This window comes from Marmota monax, unplaced genomic scaffold (assembly GCF_021218885.2).
Source record: "Marmota monax isolate L192 unplaced genomic scaffold, Marmota_monax_Labrador192_F-V1.1 WCK01_AAM20220418_F8-fsc00011, whole genome shotgun sequence".
NCBI classification, from domain to species: domain Eukaryota; kingdom Metazoa; phylum Chordata; class Mammalia; order Rodentia; family Sciuridae; genus Marmota; species Marmota monax.
The window spans coordinates 25,833,454-25,852,285 of record NW_026693082.1 but is presented as its reverse complement, the minus strand read 5'-3'; the positions used below and the strand labels follow the sequence as shown (position 1 = coordinate 25,852,285).

The 18,832-nt window shown below is 33.3% G+C and overlaps 1 protein-coding gene across 1 annotated transcript in view; it reads right to left on the bottom strand.

Annotated features, from left to right (window-relative positions):
• Positions 1-11,815: 11,815 nt before the first annotated feature.
• Sugt1 (SGT1 homolog, MIS12 kinetochore complex assembly cochaperone) overlaps positions 11,816-18,832 on the bottom strand; it is a 28,727-nt gene continuing 21,710 nt past the window's right edge. Inside the window, exons 11-13 of the mRNA XM_046454227.2 lie at positions 17,690-17,780; positions 13,869-14,050; positions 11,816-11,954 (exon numbers count right to left, since the gene is read on the bottom strand). Coding sequence (XP_046310183.1) covers positions 11,853-11,954; positions 13,869-14,050; positions 17,690-17,780 — 375 coding nt within the window. The 3' untranslated portion in view covers positions 11,816-11,852. The remainder of the gene's footprint in view (positions 11,955-13,868; positions 14,051-17,689; positions 17,781-18,832) is intronic.

The window sequence follows — 18,832 nt, the reverse complement described above, 5'->3', positions numbered from 1 at the left end:
GACCTCATCATTTGAGTTCTTTTTTTTCATCAACCACATTCAAAATCATTTCAAGCCATTCTGTTACTTGTAAAAAATTCCCAAATTATTTTTAATCTTTTATTCTTCCCAGTCTTGCAAAAGTGCCTGGAGTTCCCAGATAAAAACACAAAAATAGGACAAATAATGGAATTTACCTGAAAGTAAGCAATGCAATCTCACCGTGGTGGCTTATGAGGAGCTATTTATCTATAATTTATGCTGGCATGTGACTAACAGGTGGCTGTCTTATGTAGTCTAGTCACCTCCAGGAAGAGTGTTACAATAAAGAAAAACATAGAAGGTAAACTAGACTTGTGAGGAAGCACTTTATTGACATTCTGAAAAGCAGGTCTTCATACCCTTTTCAATCTCTTTTCAGTAAGTGGTTGTTGAGCAAGAAGCAGCATAATGATTTTTACCTTTGTAGTACAAATCAGGCTGACGTGTAGCCCAATTACCAATAAGTTACTATCCTAGTAAAAGGGCTGCCAGTGTTGCTTAGCAGATGCAGCTAAGGAAGAATAGCCTATTTATTTATAATGACATAAAGGAAATCTCCCAGGAACAAGAACTGTCTTTAGAAATTGAAATATAAGATCAGGAAGAAGATGAGCAGGTAACTTCATATTTTTGACATTTTAGTTTTGAACCCTACGTTTCAGAGATAAAGAACATTTTTCCAGAGGAAAATAAAAGCTACCTAAAACACAGGATTCTAGGATGACAGAAAGTCCTTAACACAACTACCATATTTTGAATATACCTGATTACTTTGTCTCATGTTTGCCAATTAAAGTCTGTAAAAAGATCAGAATGTTTAAAAACCTAGTTATCAGATCCCTCCATCTAACAAGCTTGGTCTCTGAAGGAAAAAAAGAATGAAATATACACACTAGAATGACATGAAATGGTCACAACTGACCTTAGGCAGCAGTTACTTCCTGCAGTTGAGTTTTACATGCTCTTTTTGCTCATCTATTAACTAAACATGTGCTAAGAGTTCTGCACACCATCTCCCACCCACATGGCTCAGCAACCTGTATTGGGTTCTAGAACCAAAATAATGCCTACTTGAGGCCTACATGGATATGCAGGAGTTAGCCAAGCGAAGTTAAGAGAATGGGCATTCTAGACAGAGACTAGTTTTGAGTAAACCCAGATGGTCTGAGGCTATATGATATATTGAAAAAAAAAAAAAAAGCATTGGCTGAGGTAGGAAATATCAAAATGGAAAAGGTAGAAGCTAAAAAAAATTAAATTAAAAAAATTTTTAAAAAGGAAAGGTAGAAGCTATACTTTATACAGCATGTTAACTTGGATTTTTTTTTTCCTTTCTTACTAGACAAGAAAGAGGAAACAAATGAAAGATTTCAGGCAAGGAGGTGCCTGGTTAAGTTTCATTTCAAATGGATCACATTAGTAGCTTTCTATGTGAGAATCAAGCAGGTTCCAGATAGGTGAAAGGGGCATCTCAGCAAGGAGAGCATATCATAAAGGAAGGCTGCCTCATGAAAAGATGCTCCCTTTTCAAAGCTCATAATTGGATAAAAACATGGGAGGCAAATAATTTAACACATAAAAAGAATCTGGATGTTTTAAGGGCAGAGGGAAACTCAAGACTAGATAAAGGGTAAGAATAATACAAGAGACCCAAATTTTGTTCAAAGAAGAAAACTAAGGACTACTTTGAAAAAGCAGCAGCAAATGGACAGAGAAAGAACATCAAGTAAACAGGACACTGGGAAGAATACAAAGTTCTATACAATTCTGTACCATTCCCTAAATTAACCAGGCCAGTCCAAAAGTTGCAAACACACAATTTTCTGTGCTGAATCTTGACTGATAGGTCAGTACATATGTATAGGCAAATATATTAGTGATACTTCATTATTTTAGATACGTATTTTTTAGTGGTGATATAAATCAATCCTTATGGAACATTTTAGGCTAGTTTTCAAGGTTTTAGTTTGACTCCAATTGGAAGGGGGCTCCAACAGCTTACAAAAGGTAGCTGCCACTGGGTGTAAGAAAAATGAAGAAAAGGTATTGCAGGGTTTTAATACATATAATTGTTCTGTCACATTAACATATGTCACTGAAAAATACTAACAAGCTTGTATTTCAACAGGTTTAAAAACATATTAACCATATCCTTTTAACTCCTATCACCATCTCAAATAAATATAATGTTAAAAAGGCAAATATGGGGCTGGGGTTGTGACTCACCTAGCATGCATGAGGCACTGAGTTCGATCCTCAGTACCACAGTAAAAAATAAATAAAATAATATATAAATAAATAAAATAAATAAATAAAATAAAATATTGTGTCCACCTAAAGCTAAAAAACATTTTTTTTAAAAAAGCAAAAATACTAAAAATAATTATTTAAACCATTCAGTCATTTATTTTATTTCATGAGATTTTATCATACTCTAAAAAAAATTCCTTGTGGGTGGAATGGCTTAATGTTTAAACTAAATATGATTCGTTTAATAAAGCAGTTGTTTATAAAAATGGTCACAATTTTTTTTAATTAGCTGATTTATTTGGGGAGAAGAGGGAATTGACAAAAATCTACATGCATAGATAGTTCCAATAGTGAATCTCAAACATGAAGGTATAAATCTGAGTTAATGATACAAACTGCAGCAAAACATTTTACAGGCAGAGTGTGTTTAGTGTTTATAAAAGCTGAACTCATTTTTAAGAGTTTTTGTACATATATATGCATGCCCGTGTTCCATATGTATATACAGGTGTACTCCACTGGAAAAACTCCCAACAATATTAGAATCAAATTTACCAAATAAGTTATTGTTGGCTGACGAAAGACTCACCACGTGTTTTAAACTACTTACATTCAACCATTATTCAATTTACATAGTATTTACTGTGTAAGTAATCTATATATATATGTGATAAGTATGTCTATATATAAAACATATGCAACATATAATCTAAACTTAGCAAATGCTATTTTCTAAGATGTTTGGCTTACTGAACCTTTTTTCATGTTTTACAAGTTTTAAAGTCAAATATATCGGAGTCAGTCTATTAGGTTTTATATTATCACCTCAAAGTGATATAAATCATGGTGGCACTGGAAATAATATACTCAAGCTGAGCTAAAGCAAGTTACTAGTTAAAACATAAAATTATTTATAACAATTTAAGTGGTATACCCCAATCAATTCTCACTACAAATTGGTACTAATTTACAGATATCAGGTGTCATATCTTTTTTCTTTTGCCAAAATCCTTTCATATGAAATTCTTACAAATGAATCAGAAACATAAACCATAAAACATTCAGTCTCCTTCTTCTCCTATGTAGATGGCTACAAAAATTCTAACAGCAAGAAGAAAGACACTTTGGAAGAAATATCTTTACACAATTTTTTTTGCACTCATTACATTTGCAAACTTATAATTACTTAAAAAGCAAAACATGATTTTTGTGGTTCCCTGTCTTTCCGCCTTCTAAGGTGCAGATTACTTAACTGCTAGGACATTTCTTTTCATTTCCTATATTTAATTAGCGTAGACTGTTACCCATCTTCTTACAATGAATCTGACTTATACTGATATAGACAGACCTGGAAAAACTGGTCAAGCGTGAACTTTCTCTTAGCAGTACATAACGCTGTTAAAGGTAAGTAGTTTCTTTTCAATTAAAAACATATTCCTGCCTTTTAGTTACTGAGGTAACTATAAAACTAAATAGTAAAAAGATCTCCATAAGATGCACTTTACACTCAGCCTATTCAACCAACACCATACTCACTTAGCGCATGTGAGTATCAGACAGGGAACATCTGAGAATATGTCCACTGCTAAAGAAATAGTGCCTCATGCATCAGTACTATGTCATGGTCCTCCAAGAACACTTGATAATCAAATATTCTCTGCTAAATTTTAGAAATATCTTGCACTAATAAACTAGTGTCATACTCAAAGTGATTCTCGATTTGTTTCATTTTGACTCCGATTTTCTTTCATCATGTGCAATACTACACCAATATATAGACTCAAAGACAATCATAACGATCCTAAGGTTTAAATGACAGAAAAACAAAATAATCGTTGGACAATTCTCTTTTGCCTTTTTATTTCTATGTAAAGAGGAAAACAAATCTTGTAAAGGATCACCCAAGTAGCTTTTTACTCTTTTCTAAAATTTATTAAAAATAAGGCATTATATGTGACTTGTGCTAACTCACTTCTTTCTTTATTCTCTCCTTAGTCCTTGAAATCAATGTCTTCTAAGTACAATCCCTGAGATCACCCGTTTCAACATCATCATGAAAACACAGACTTATGGGAACCTATCTCAAACCTACTGATTCAAAATCTCAGGAAGGAAGCCAACAAAGTCTACATTTAAAAAATACAAGTCTCCCAGGTGAGATTAGTCACTATTAAATTTAAGGACCACACCCTTTATATTATACAAAATATCAGCCCAATGCTGTATTTCAGTTGCCTGATATTTTTGAGCAACTATCAGTAGGCCAGTCACTACATGATTAGTTTTGAAAGAAGTTCTGTATAAATTATATTCACGAACTGTCGTGAAGGAAAAAAGTATGAGAGCACTTTGAAAAACAAACATCTATAAAACAAAAAATTTAACCCAAACATAGACAGTATTTAAGACCCATTCTAGGTCTAAAATTCTAGTGTCATTTTTGTTTTCTTTCCTCATACTGACAAAGGATGGAATGCAAATACATGGTTAAGGGAATAAGATGTTCCAAAGCTACCTTTAGTCTTGGCAGATGGCCCATAAAACCATGCTCTGCTGACTTGATTTTAACAATTCTATTAAATATAAAATACTATATCACACTTACTCTTAAGTCCCTGTTCACAACCATTCTATTTAATCCAATCTTCTCTCAGTATTTCTTCTGCTATAACTGTACTAACATTCCAGAAAGAAAAATTTTTTCTTAAGCAAACATTGCATCAACATGATATTACCATTAATTTAATGTGTAAGAAAGGGCAGAAATAAGTTTGAGTATTCAGACTGAGGGCTTCAATTATGCCCACTGATCACATACTATAATTCAAATTAATCACATTAACACAATTAGGGTATCCATAGTCAAAATCCATTGCAACCAATCCCTGTTAGATGTATAACGTAAATTCCAGTTTTCCTTCAAACAGTGCCAGTGTCTAACATTTATAGTAAATTCCACTAAAAGGGAAGAAAAAAAAAATTGTACTGATAGAGACATACTTTGGGTGGGGGGGAGGGGAGACAAAGCTGGATATGGGGTCAAACACCTGTAATCCCAGCAAACAGAAAGACTTGAGGAAAGAGGATCACATATGAGGCCAGCCTCAGCAACTTAGCAAGACCCTGTCTCATTTAAAAACAGCAACAATAAAAAACCAAAACCAGAAAAACCAAAACAAAAAGGGCTGGGGATGGATGCAGCTTGGTGGCAAAGCATCTCTGGATTCAATTAGTAGCCCAAAACAAACCAACAAAACTACAGTGAGAGAAATGAAGTATTGAAATCAGAAATTTGGGGGGCAGGGAGAAGAAAGAAAAGAATGAAAATAATAGTATATTCAGAGAAAAGAATAAAGAATATGAATACTAGTATATTCAGAGAGTATACATCTGCAAACTAAAACCAAAGAATATGGAGTGAAGACTATTCATGGCCCACAAATCCTGAAGTGTTTACTATATGGTCCTTCAAAGAAAAAGTTTGCAAGCACTGTAGTATTCTTATAGTGGAAGAAGCTGAAGTTTTGGTGCATAGAGAAGCAATTAAGGAAATGCAGGTAAAATCTTTGGTTGGGGCTGAATAATGAAAGCCTCTGAATAGCAGGGGGAAAGAAAAACCAGACTTTTGCCCTCCTTTAAGGAATTCTAATAACAGGACTGAAGAAAAAAAAATCACAATCTTTATATTTAAATAAAATATATTGGACACATACTTTGAGTCAGGTGTTAATTAAATCCTCACAATCCTGAGAGGAACTATCATCCAGTATTAAAGAAAAGAACTAACACTCAGTGTTAAAGACGAGAAAAATATAAACTAAATCACTTGTCCTCAAAATACAACATATTATAATATCAGAATAGATTTTAAGATTCCAGTTTCATGTTAGTATCTTTTCTACTCTAAAACAGCTACCTCTGAAGCAAAGCAGGAAAAAACAATACAAAACCCTTTGGCATCTAATAATAGAAATAATAATAAAGCCAAGAAAATGTATTCACTTCTTAGCATATTTAATGTACACTAACTATATCTCTAACCTAAGTTAGCTAACTTATGAAAATGCTCAATTAAAGCCATAGAAAAGGGTAATGCTAGAGTACAGATTACCAACAAAAACCAGTAGAAAAACCAGTGAGTCCATAGCAGTGCCTGCTTCAGATTCTGTGGTGTGTGAGGGGAGGACTGATAAACTCCTGCATATAAAAACATCAGCTTCTCTTAGCTAATGAGAACAAGTCAAAATGTGGTTTACAGTGTGGTTTACAACTGTACCAATCTGTACCTTGTTTTTACAATCCAATAGTCTTACTCTGTTTTGAAAGATAAAATGGACCTGGCACTGTGGCATACCCCTGTAATCCCAGTAACTCAGGAGGTTGAGGCAGGAAGATCACAAGTTGGAGACAGGCCTCAGCAACTTAGTGAGGCCCTGTCACATAATAAAAAATAAAAAGGACTTGGGAAGTAGCTTAGTGGTAAAGGACCCCTGCTTTACCAATCTCTAGTACCAAAAAGTTAAAATGAAATAAAAAGCAGAGGATTTCTAGAGAAGTCCCTCTACATAGTTTGTATTTTCTTCTTCCATTTATTATACTTGATTCTTAAAGTATTGGTGGCAAAATTTACAGTATTCATTCAAAAGTATTATGTTTTCTATGAACTTTTATGCGCTCAAAACTAGAAATTTTAATAATTTTTGCTTTACTTTTGGGAGGGGATGCCTGGATCTGAATCAACAATTTTTAACTGGCTTTCCTCAGACAGAACCCCAAATCTTCAAAGACTGAACTTACAACACAGAAGTCTTTCTCTAGGCTTTAAATCTCTCACCTAAATTCACATAAGATCATCTGATGTTATCTGTAACATTAAGCACTGTTCTTTGCAATTCACACATATAGGTACGTAATTCTTAGTCAAAATCCTTAGGGTAAAGATGTGTTTCTGAATTCACAATTGTGCAATGCCATACAGATATATCATTAATTTAACAATGTCAGCAGGATCTATGCTAGCTTTCTGTAATTAAACATATTATTTCTGCAGCAAAATATGACTACTCATATTGTAACTTGAGGCCAGGTTTTATATCACTTGTCATACACATGCACCAAAATAACCTGGTACTTTCAGCTTTTAGAATTAGAATAAATGATTGTGAAATTATATGAACTCATAAAAGCCAATGGGGCAGAAATGGGTACTGCTTTGTGCCAGTTTTCCCATCTATAAAACTGGGATGACAATAGTATCCCCCTCATTGACTAATTATTTGCAGAACCTTCTATAAAAGGAAAGATCCTTGGTTTTCTAATAAGCTATCTTATTTAACAAAGTGAGGATAATGTTGTGATCCTTAGGAATATACCTTCCCAATGTATGTACAAAAAATAAATAACTCTCAACTTGCTTCATTTTCAGACGGCTGATTCAGTAATAAAAATGATTCACTGCCAAACCAAATCATTCACATGAAGAGGGAGCCACAGTTGTCTAAAGCATGGGTCGAGTTTAGTTTCACATTCCAGCTTCATCACTTACCAACGAAATGAATTTGGGCAAAGAATTTAAATTTGACCTCATTTTTCTTTTTAAGTTGTGATGGACCTTTATTTTATTCATTTATTTATATGTGATGCTGAGAATCAAACTCAAGTGTTTCACACATGCTAGGCAAGTACTCTACCACTGAGCCACAACCCCAGCCCAAAATTGGCCTCATTTTTCTGATCTGTCATAATGGGACGCTATCACAACCCCAAAGGATTATAAATGAGGTAGTATCACCCTATCTATGGAAAATGCTGTCACACAGTATCTTCTACTGTTTACCTTATGGGTTCACAATGTGTATGATTTTAGAAGATTGGGGTGGGGGGCAAGTTTACTAATGTAAGAAGAGAGGCCAAGAGATAAATTAATTCCAGAAGCAGTAACAATGATGGCCCCAAATAATAACATTGTGGGTACATCAGCAATTGCAATATGCCCACAAATTTCCAGAATAAAATCTCTTAATGGAAAACAATCTTTTTATTAAGAAAATACACAATTGGAGACAAAGGAAACCAGATCAATGTGGATGATTCCTCTTACTTAAGACTACATATGGGGGCTGGGATGGTGGCTCAGGGGTAGAGTGCACGCCTAGCACAGGCGGGACCTGGGTTCAATCCTTAGCATCACATAAAAATAAAGGCATTGTGTTGTGTCCATCTACACCAAAAAATAAATATTAAAAAAAAAAAAAAAAGACTACATATGACCCTTTCCTACAGGGAAAGCAGAGTTTTGTCCTTTTAGCTTTTATCATCTCTCAGCTCTGATATCTTCTAAAGCAGACATAACTGAAATACATATTCTTACAAGGCTATAGAAAGCTTCAAGTTTAGAGCTAGTTACAAAGTATAAGTGGCTCTAGTATTTAATAAAAATAAACCCAACCCAGGAATTTGCTATCTATTTTTGGAAGTGTTAGTAATAGATACAAACAAATCTAGACAAAGCAGATCCCAGAGGGATTATAAGTGTATTAGGCTGATCAGATGGTAAATTAATATGCAATTTTGCTCTGGGTCATTGAGACTATCTCAGAGATCATTTACCTCATTTGATATGGAATTAAGTGGGGGAAAAGAAAACAACATCCAAATACTGAATTAAAATTTCTATCTAAATTACTTATGACATGCCGATACACCTCATTTTAATAAATGTTTACTTGAATTCATCTAGAAAATTTACATAGGACAGTTCCATTATTTTTGTCTTCTATAAGTTAGACCACCAAGAAAATACAAAGCTTTTCCAAGCAAAGGGATACATTAACAATAATGCTTCAATGTTCTGCAATTAGTGATTATAGTAAGTCTAAAATAAACAAAAGTGCTAAAAATAATTGTAGGGCTGAGGTTGTGGCTCAGTGGTAGAGCACTTGCCTAGCATGTGTGAAGCACTAGATTCAATTCTCAGCATCACATATAAATAAGGGAATAAAATAAAAGACCAAGGCCAGGAACAGTGGCACACACCTGTAATCCCAACAGCTCAGGAAGCTAAGGAATTCAAAGCCAGACCCAGCAATTTAGCAAGGCCCTAAGCAACTAAGTGAGACCCTGTCTCTAAATAAAATACAAAAAGGGCTAGGGATGTGACTCAGTGGTTGAGTGCCCTGAGTCTAATACCTAGTACCTAATAATAATAATAATAATAATTATAGTGGGGCTGGGAATGTGGCTCAGTGGTAGAGTGCTTGCATGGCACGTGTAAAGGCCTATGATCCTCAGCAATACACACACTCATTTACCTACCCAAGCACACACACTTAAAAGGAAAAATAATTGTAGTTATTAATGCAAACCATCCTCTCTCTCTCCATTACACAAAAAGAAAGAAAACATATCTTGAAAAAATGACCAGAAAGTGTCAACATGTCAAACTAGTTAGTTGGCAATCAACTCTGAATGGGTATTAGGACAGACAAGAAATTGTCAAAATGGACCTTGTTTTGAACCTACTGTATGGCCATTCAAAGTGATCACTACATAGCAGAGTTCAAAGAAGCAGATTATCTCATTTAAAAGTCTTTGTAGACCAAAAAAAAGTCTTTAAAGACAGAGAATTCTGGAAAGTCATCAAGGTGCAAATTATGACAGAAATCAGAACAGATGAAGTCTCTATGATTAAGGAAAAAAAATACATTCCAGAACTAAATCTTAAAAAGAGGAAAAGAAACACTAATGCAGAAAAAAGTACATTCTGAAGGAACAATTTAGAAGATTAAGAGAACCAAAACTTGAAAAACGAAAATGAGAATCTAGAAAGAAAATGAGACCAATTAATAACAGGTACTTTGAGATTAGTAAAGAGTAAGAATAAAGTAAGAGACTCTTAATCAGAATGTTTTAAAACTTTCTGTGAGCTTACAAATTTCCATTATCTAGAAGGGTGAAATAACAGCAGAACCATAGTAGTACTTTTTTGCACAGCAGTTTGGCCTACTTCTCTCAAAACTACCTTGATTTACAAATCTAACATATTTAGATCACATGCATCTTATAATGCTTTCAATCTCATATATATTAGGAATTCCATTTAGACCAGCAAAATACTGAATCCTGCCAATATTAAACAAATCTAGCTAATAGGCATACTCAGAGAACATAAAAAAGTAGCTTGTAGGGTGGAACGAAAAGAAATAACTGCAACATGCTTTAACAAGTTTTAACAACAGGTTTAAACATTATCTAGAATCACGCTACCATCACTTTTCTTATGAACTCTCCTACATCTCACATAAAGGCGTAGAAGGAAGAAGCTGAATATCTACTCTTAGGCTGAAATGATGGCCAATTTGCTTCTCATTCATCCTACCCTCAGTTCTAGGCAGTGTCTTGCCACAAAAATGTCAGTGACACCTAACGCAGCAGAGATCAACCTCTAGGGCATAAAGGCTAAAAATATTATGGTGAGAATATAACACGAGATATACAAGTCATCCATGACCTACACCTTATAAAAGAGCTTAGACTAAAGGATTTTAATCACAGAACAATTTTTCCCATCTACATTTACAATGAGCTCAGTAAGCATTCTATAATTATTTCATCAATGTTCACTTTCTTTTTCTCCATTACATTATAAACTCTGAAATTAATGATCATGTCTTTTAGTTTTCGTATTCCCATGGTATCTATAGTTTTTAGGCACAGAGTAAATACTCAACATATACACATTAATTTACTTTAAAGTAGCTACCAATAACCACTGAAACAAGTATGGATTCCAGAACAGAGATTTTCTAGTAAAGATAAAACATAATAAAAATAAAAAACTCCATCACTGCTATAGCTTCAAGAATCCCACTGTGGTAAAGGCAACAAAAAAGAGAAGCTGGGCTTTTCTAGATCTTTCTTTACCTTGGCTTCACAGACTATCCTAACTATAGTTAAATTTGCTGTGTGTTAAGTTCAAGGATCTATGTGTTTTTATACAGGAATTTGGAAGGTAAGACCAAAATCTTAGTGCAATTACAAATACTTCCCATAAAAATAATTAAATGGGAATTTCCTGTAATAAATAATTTCTCATAGTTCTCATTAAAAACTTAAGGTAAATAAACCAAACTTTCATAGAAAAATTGTATTTACAACTCCAAAAGCAGTTTTTAAAAGCAAACACGATATAACACTGAATTTGAAAAATTTATGCTAAACCAAAATTGCCAGGTTTAATAAATTATTAACAGAATACTGCATCAAAAATAAGGCAATAATCCAAGATATGCCATTAAAGATTTCTTCACCCTCACAACTAGACAGAACTAATCTACCTAGTAGCAAATTCATTCAGTTTCAGCAAGTTTGAAATCCTTAAGGACAGAAGTGATAAAAATGTGATCTTCATTCTTCATTAGACTCTTAGAATACTTGAAGGAAAATAATTTCTAAAGCACAAAGAGGTAAAGAGGTATAATCTTTCAAAATGATATTCAGTGTTCAAAAATCAAGAATGCAACACCAATACACAATGGGCCTTAGGTGAGTATACGCAATACAATGATAGCAAATTAATTTATTTAGTACTTTTTCCATTCCATATCATCAGGAGGATTGATTTCAACTTTCCTTTTACCTACATCAGACCAGTTGGTACTCAAAACTGTACCACCAGACTCCATCTGGAAAAAAAATAAAAATAGGTTAATTCCTGAGCCATATAACCAAAATAGAATTATTTTCCTAAAACCATTCTAACTATAGTCTCAAATATAGGCTATTATATAGCTCAACATAAACTCAAGTATTTTTATTTAAACTGAAACATTTCAGAGAAATTAACAAATTCTATGAAAATGTGAAAAGAAAACTAGAATAATTAGGTAGAAGTACTGTGTACACATACATTACCACATCAAGCACAATGTTCCCCTCTGCTAATCAACAAAGGTATATGTGGAAAAACCACCTTCAAATGAAAAGTGATGCTGTAATTTTTTTTTTTTTTTACAGAAGACAGTGAAGACCAAGCAAAATAAACTCTTTCTATACTAGTTAAGCAGAACTTTAAGGATCTCTAATTAATACTCCCCAGTGTCAAACACAAATTTCCTCTGAAAAAAAATAATTTTTAACCACGGTTAAAATTTTAACAACCAACAGTGTCTCAGTAAAGACTGGTTATCTACTTAATTACCTACTGAATATATCATCTACCAATGACCCTAGCATATTCATACGATCATGTGCTATATAGTGATGTTTTGTCAACAATGAACTACATACATAGGACAGTGTTACCATAAGATTATTATGGAGCTGAAAAATTCCTATTGCCTAATAACATCATAGCAGTTGTAACAGCATAGGGTGACACATTACTGGTATAAACAAATCTATTGTGCTGCCACTGATATAAAAACAACATACCATATTATACTAGCAGGAGCTTCTTACATCTCCTGATTCCATCTCTTGATTCTATCAAGAGGCCACATTAGGCTGGAGATGTAGGTCAATGGGATAACATGAGGGAGGGAAAAAACCTACCCATCAAGTGACTGACCTAACACTATCTAGGTTTATATAATACACTCAATGATATTTGCACTAATGACAAAAATCACCTAAACATGTACTTCTCAGAACGTGTTCCACTGTTAAAAAGAGATGAATGAATGTATATAAAAATAGTAAAACTTCATGATGTTTGTTGTTTTGATGCGCAATTTTTTATTTAGTCTAATTAGACTAGGAGATCACACAGGACAGAGTATTTTGGGGTTAGTTTGTTTTCCCACAAGACAGAAGCAAGTCCTTGGTTTAAGGTCAATGTTGCCACAGAAATCGCTTGTTTTATGAGTATATACAGTTTACTTAAAATTATCAAAGTTTCAGTATAAAAATATATTCAGATTCTCTATTACATCTTTGATTTGACACAGTGCTATTTTGTCTAGAATGCATTCAAAAGTTAATAGTGAGAAAGACTTCCTTTCTGGGAAGACTGAAGTATTTCTCCTTGAAAAAGTCAAATGAAAAATACATCAAGAAAAATAATTTACATAGTTCCACAGTGATAAACTGTCACTAAATCTCAATCTGATTCGGATGGTATTCATGATGCCCTAGCAAAAGCCTGAATTTTCCTAATCAACAGAAAAATTATTAAAGCAATGAATAACTAATGTGTACTTTTCCACTAGCTAAACACAATTTGGAAATTTCCCCTCTATATTCTTCATCTCTTAACACTCAGACAAGAGATTCTAGGAGGTAAATAATGGAAGTTAACTCAGCTACTATGACAGATTCAACTAAGATAATTCCATAACTCACTAATTTAAAAAAAAAAAAAAATATATATATATATATATATATAAAATTTAGAATAATCACGTGTTCTCATCTCTTCTACAAGTTTTCAACTTCCTCAACAACTACTCTGTTTAGAGCAAGAAAAAACATTTGGACAAAGCCCATTCAAAAAGGTCTCCAGGCACAGTATAAGTAATTTGGTGTTAAATTATCTACTGAAAATGTCTAAAATTCACTCCCCCACAATATTTGGGAGAAAAAAAAAGTGATGTTCTTACAAATGATTTGTTCATGGCACGTTTCACTTCATCAGAACCATCTGAATAGATCTGCTGAAATAGTTTGTTTAAAGCTGCATCTCCCTCCAACTTCTCATTCTTTTCTTCTTCTTTGATCTCACCAACCAATTTATCCCAATTTCTTGTATAATGAGATGAAGATGGATATAGGTTCTTTACATCTGTGAAGTGAAAATGGGGGAAGAAATTAATTGATGTGTTTTGATTATACCAAGAATATGTAACACTTTGACCATGATAAACAGAATATGTGAGCAGTTTAGGTCACCAAATTTCATTTTTGCAATAAGTGTTTTTTAAATAAAAACATTATTTTAAAAAGATGCTTAATATACTTCTCTTATAAATAAGATTTTAATGTTAAAAATGTGGCTTTTGCTGGGTGTGATGATGCATGCCTATAATCTCACCAACTTGGGAGATGAGAAAGACACAAGCTTGAGACCAGCCTCAGCAACTTAAGAAGACCCTAGTTAAAAATTTTTTAAAAAGAACTGGGGATATATAGCTCAGTGGCAGATGGCTCAGGGTTAAATACCCAGTATCTCTCTCTTTCTCTCTCTCTCTCTCTCACACACACACACACACACACACACACCAAAAAAGGGTGACATTTTAGGAACAAGGTGCAATGGCAAATGCCTATAACTGAAGCTATTCAGAAGGCTAAGTGGGAAGGATCATTTACGCCCAGAAGTTTGAGTTCACCATGGGCAACAAAATATAAAATAAAAATGTGGTTTTTCTAGGGAACTCACGTATCTTTCAGAGTAAACTGAAAGTATGATCACAGAAGCTACAAGAGTGAGTTAAGACTCCTTCTCTCCCCACATTAAAAATAAGACTGCTTCAACAGTAAAGAATTTTAAGTTGAAATATATTACTTATTTACAAATACAATATTTGACAATAACTATAATATCTGCACAGTATAGAAAATAACAGTATTTGTAGAGCACACTAGGTTAAAACAGGCTGCTTACAGATAGAAAAGGCTGGTGGCCCAGGGGCTTATGATACAGCCAGGGCTGCCCAGAACATCAAAAGAATGAAGATTTGGGCACACAAATAATTAAAAAATAACAAACTGACCTAGTAGGTATAAGAGCAGCTCTGTTCACTATCCAATGAAGACATAAATGATGACCACAAATGTAACCACATATATAATTTTAAAATTCTAGGAGTGTGTTACTAAAAACAATCATGGTAAAATATACTTTAATAATGTACTTTGAAATCAAAAAATATAATGTTTTCTATTTTTTTCCATGTCATAAAAATCTGGTACATATTTACAATTTAGTACATCTCAACGCAGACTAGTCATATTTCATGTGCTCATCAGGTACATGTGGCTAGCAGTTACTGTACTGGACTATACAACTATGAGGCTTTGAAAAATCCTGGTTTGAAATTTCTTTATTTCTATATATTAATACAGAAACTACTAAACATTCATCCTGTTTTTCATCCTTTCTTTACACCTATAAACCAATTTTCTCCCTGCCCACCCTCCATCAAAACAAAACCCAAGGTCAGAGCAATGAAAAAGGTAAAACAGCTTCTGTCATTTTCTCTACATGCTAAGCTCTTTCCTTAAGACCTTTATGCATTTTCAATATCTACTTGAAATTCTTTTCCCCTCTCTTTGTATTGTTTGGAATTTACCACCACTCATTTACATAAAATAGCTTTAATTTTTTCCCATGTCTGTGTGTGCCGATACTATTACCATGCTTTAATTTACTAACTTTCTTTTAATCAATCACTTTTTTCTTCTACAAAAATTAATATATTATAAAAGCAAATCTAATGTTATTGCAATAAATGAAAAATAAAACTGATTATTTCAATAATTAGAAGTTATTAAAAAAAATTAACCCCTGAAATAAAACCAAACCCAAGACCCTATATGATTTTATTCATGGCAGGTATATTGTTTTAAAAACCCTATCCATCTTCCATCTACTAGAAATCCCCCCTTCTTTGTACATTTTCAATAGTAAACAAAGAAAACAAACAAACAAAAAAATGCAGGCCATGGTAAGTTAAGAGCCTAGGAAACATGGATTTAATTAATTCTAATACTCATTCCCTGGAAAGATGGAAATAGAGGTTTAATCTCCACTTTACAGATAAGAAAGCTGGCCCAGATCGGTTAAGTGACTTGCCCTTATCTACAGTCTCCACCTTGCAGTACACAGGAATCTGACAAGCATATTAATTCCTTACAAAAATGTAACAGGACAAGAAGAATAGCATCTTGAATATCTAAGGTATTGAATTTAGAAAAAACTTACTAACTATAACACTAAAAAAACCTTGATTTTTAATCTCATAAAAATTTTTAACACATGGAGGTGGTTGATGAACTACAGAGCTAAGTAACCTAACTTCTTTACTCAATCAAATAACTACAAAGATACTCATGCCAGCAGAGATAATTTCCATGTTGAAAATATAGCAACAAAAAGTATCTCACATGGGGCTAACAGAACAAGACCTATACTCTGAAGACCTGGCTTTTAGTCCTAGACAATGAAACCTGCTGAGCAATCTTGAGCAAGTTGATTAATCTTTCTGAACCTGTACAACAGAAGGAATAATGCTGGGCTGCCTATTATACATGGCTGTTATGTGAGATACTACTCTTAGAAAAGTTTTGCACTACATAAAATCATAAGTTCAAAAATCTATTAGTCACGAAAGAAGCATGTAACATTTTTATTGTCTTACAATTATCAAAAAAAAAATACTTTAAGTTCCCTAAAAATTTCCTGTTGGTATGCATTTCCTGGTTTTGCTAATTATACCTCAAATTAATTAAGATTTTATCATTAGAGCAAGTGGGGTTAAGAATCTATGGGAGCTCTTATTTTGCAAATTCTGTATGCATCTAAAATTACTTCTTAATTAAAACATGCACACATAAATGATCCACTGAACAACCCATTTCCTAAAAGTGGCCACAGGAAATATGTTTTCTGCTACAGAAGAAAGTGGGCAAAATCTGAAAGTAGCTGAGACACAATATTAACTTGATTCAGTCATCAAATCAGAGCATTAACTAATACATCAAAAAGAAATTTCTCTCCATTTACTAATGAGATTATTACAGTAAAATACAATCTTAGGTTATAGTTCTAAAGAGTGTCCTGCAGATTAATTATTTCATTAGAAAAATGCTTATCTACTTATTGCATGTGGTTAGAATTGACCTCAACGCAACGCTGTACATCCCGAAAAGAGCTACCCAATGTACCCTACTTTCCTCTCTTCTCCTAGAATTTTCTTTAGTACGTATTACCTATTTTTATCCTTCTCTAAATTAATATAGTGAAATGGGCTAGAAACCTTATTCAATGAAGCCCTGAAATTTAAGGTAATTAGAGTTGACAATATTGGTAGAAGGAACATAAAGGAATAAACAAGAAAGAGAGGCGGGGAAGATGAGAAAATATATCAGCAGAGCAAACTAATTAACTTACAATGCAAAAAGCAGCAATAAGAAAGGGCAACAAACAAAATCAAACAAACTCCAAATAATGTCATAAACTGACATGGTGAGCGATCCCAACTTCTCTGGGATTTTGCTGCCATTCACTTGTATTCTTAGAGTTTAGTAAGTTAGAATAGTCACAAGGCTACTTTGTATTCATTACACAGCAACCTTATTATACTCAATATACTTATCTTGGAAATATAAATAATGGAAGTAGAAAAAATGTTCATTACTATTTAATTTCAACCACACAACATAATACAAATTTAAAGCTTATCAAGGCCAGAAAACAAACCTGCTATGAACTGTTTTGAAGTAGGGACATCTCCTTGCCCCTCTAGCTTTTCCCATCTCACAGCCTCTGGCTTTTTCATTTTAATTTCAATCTAGAGGAAACACCAAATAAAATCCATTATCAAATGTAAAATAAATAAAACAGTAAAAATGCAATTTTCTTAAGTCATTGAAGTTTTATAAATGATAGTTTCCTTAGTAGAATGAAAGACATTTTTATTGTATGTTTATATGTGACTACATGACCAACATGATTCTGCAACATGTACATTCAGAAAAATGAGTAATTATATCCCATCTATGTATATCAAAGTGCATAAATGCATTCTATTGTCATGTATAACTAATTAAAACAAAATATTAAAAGAAAAAGGTTAAATCTGAAGAATTATAAAATATTTATTTTTAGGGGCTGGGATTGTGGCTCAGCAGTAGAGCATTCCCCTAGCACGGGCAGGACCCAGGTTCGAGCCTCAGCACCACATAAAAATAAAGGCTTTGTGTTGTGTCCATCTACACCTAAAAAATAAACATTAAAAAAAAATATTTATTTTGTTTCTACTATTAAAATTCATCCTTCCAAAAAGACGACATAAACACTACAATTTGAGTTTCAAGACTTAAATGCTTACTTTTCTTCTTAAGCAGTGTTCTCAACTAGGGATGATCCTCTCACCCAGGGGACATCTAGCAATGTCTATGGACATTGCTGGTTGTCACACCTAGGGTAAGGGAAAGGTTGGTGCAGACATCAAGTAAGTAGAGACCAGGGGATGGTACTAAACATCCTATAATGTACAGGGAAACCTCCTACAACAGAAATATCCAGCCCCAAATGACAATAATGCCAGCATTGAGTAACCCAATTTCTATAGGAATTTGTTGTTTTCACATGTGCATTAATCTGTTTTAGAGTAATTTATTCTACTGTGTAAAAATAATACAGCATATTCTAATATATTATTTTTACAACCATTCATTCAACAAATAACTACAGGTTGAGAACCCCTTTGCTGAAACGCTTGAGACCAGAAGTACGTCAGAATTTGGATTTCAGAGTATTTGCATGTACATAGTAAGATATCTTGGGGATGGGACCAAAGTTTAAACATGAGATTCCTTTATGTTTTATGTATTCCTTAAT